The sequence below is a fragment of the Myxine glutinosa genome, chromosome 3 (assembly GCF_964187855.1).
Source record: "Myxine glutinosa chromosome 3, kmMyxGlut1.1, whole genome shotgun sequence".
In the NCBI taxonomy this organism is placed as follows: Eukaryota; Metazoa; Chordata; class Myxini; order Myxiniformes; family Myxinidae; genus Myxine; species Myxine glutinosa.
Genome location: NC_136263.1, coordinates 150,535,770 through 150,537,301, shown reverse-complemented (window position 1 = coordinate 150,537,301; position 1,532 = coordinate 150,535,770). Strand labels below are relative to the sequence as shown.

Genomic DNA, 1,532 nt, shown 5'->3' with positions numbered 1-1,532 from the left:
CGAGCTAACACACCCATTAAATACACCCGAAATCACTTCATCGGTGCTTCATTTTAGAAGCACTTGCTTTCAAGGAAGCTGTAGAAACAATTGTCACGACGTAGTACATTTCCTGTCCACTGCACAAAAATAATGATGAGCTTTGAATGCCAAATGGCTTCATGAGTGGTGTTTGATCTCTCAATATAGCAAAATCCAACTTGCTTTGATCCAGCAATTGAGACACATTCAGTACATATCTGTGTGCCTTTACTTGTTTGAAAAGGATGCATTGGGATGTCATATCAATGTGCAACAAAAGGTCCTATTCTAAATGCAGGTATAATGTACCATAAATATTTACCCATGCTCAGGTATCTTATGAAATATTTCAGCAAGACACGGTGAACCTAAATCAGTGTCGTTGCGATGCAAGGTATAAGGTAAATAATCCCGATGGCTGTAGGTTAGGAGAGCTCATTTTCATAGCCGCTTCTCCCGTTCTGCCACCATTACAATATTACACCTGAAGCAAGTCATATTGGATCTTAAATAATGCAAGTGTGTCCACGGCAAGGGACAGCATAGGCCTTTAGCAACAAAGTCAGTCGTGCATGTGCACAGCGGTGCGTTGCTTCTTGCAGGCAAGCGGTGTGCTCCGATGCGTGCAGTGTGCTCTGGCAATATAATGAGCTCCCGGCTGCTACGTGCTCCTTTGCAGACTTGCGTGCAGAGAGGAAGGAGAGCAAGTGTCCGACCCCGGGCTGTGATGGCACTGGACATGCCACCGGTCTCTACCCTCACCACCGCAGCCTATCCGGATGCCCGCACAAAGACCGCGTTCCTCCGGAGAGTGAGTGCAATGTCGTCTGTGGATATTTTGGTTTTATATGAGGTGTTTTAAGAACTTTGTAGAGAAAAAAAAGGCTCAAACATGATGCCTTGAAGAGATAGCCGAATACACAAAAGGAAAAGGAAACACTGCAAATATCATTTCATAATCAGAGATCACCAAGAGGAAAGTTGGCTAAGAGGTCGAGAATAAACTGAGAGAATTCCATTTTCAAGATCATCTTTCATTCGGAATATCTCTTTCTCAAACCACCTTTTGCCTTTTACCTCCAAGCTCAGACGACTGGTGGTGAAATGGGTAAGGTATCATTGCCTTGCCCTTACTGGTTTAGGTTCGATCTCCATGGCCACTCACCTGAAACTACACACCCTGCGACAGAGTGATGACCTGTCCAAGGTTGATTAGAGCAATGAAGCATACAAGACTTTTCGGGAGCGCCGCAACGCCCAGTCAGGTGTATAGGGCTACATCCCACGACCACCATCTCACATCTGCCGCTAAGGAAATAAACAGATTAGCAGCAGCATTCTAAAAAAAAATAGACCCTTCATTATGAGCCATATTTTGATGGGGGTTTTTTTTTTTCAGGATTTGTCCTGTATTTCCATTTGTAGGCAAAGATGGCGGTTCACATGTGACATGTGAGCCAGAATTTGTTTAAGGCGTAGGAGCTGCAACCCGCACAACAAACACGCTCTGA

The 1,532-nt window shown here is 44.6% G+C and overlaps 1 protein-coding gene across 1 annotated transcript in view; it reads left to right on the top strand.

The window, feature by feature from the left end:
- The first annotated feature begins 408 nt into the window (after positions 1-408).
- MYT1L (myelin transcription factor 1 like) overlaps positions 409-1,532 on the top strand; it is a 226,371-nt gene continuing 225,247 nt past the window's right edge. The window contains exons 1-2 of the mRNA XM_078773623.1: positions 409-422; positions 624-832. Coding sequence (XP_078629749.1) covers positions 409-422; positions 624-832 — 223 coding nt within the window. The remainder of the gene's footprint in view (positions 423-623; positions 833-1,532) is intronic.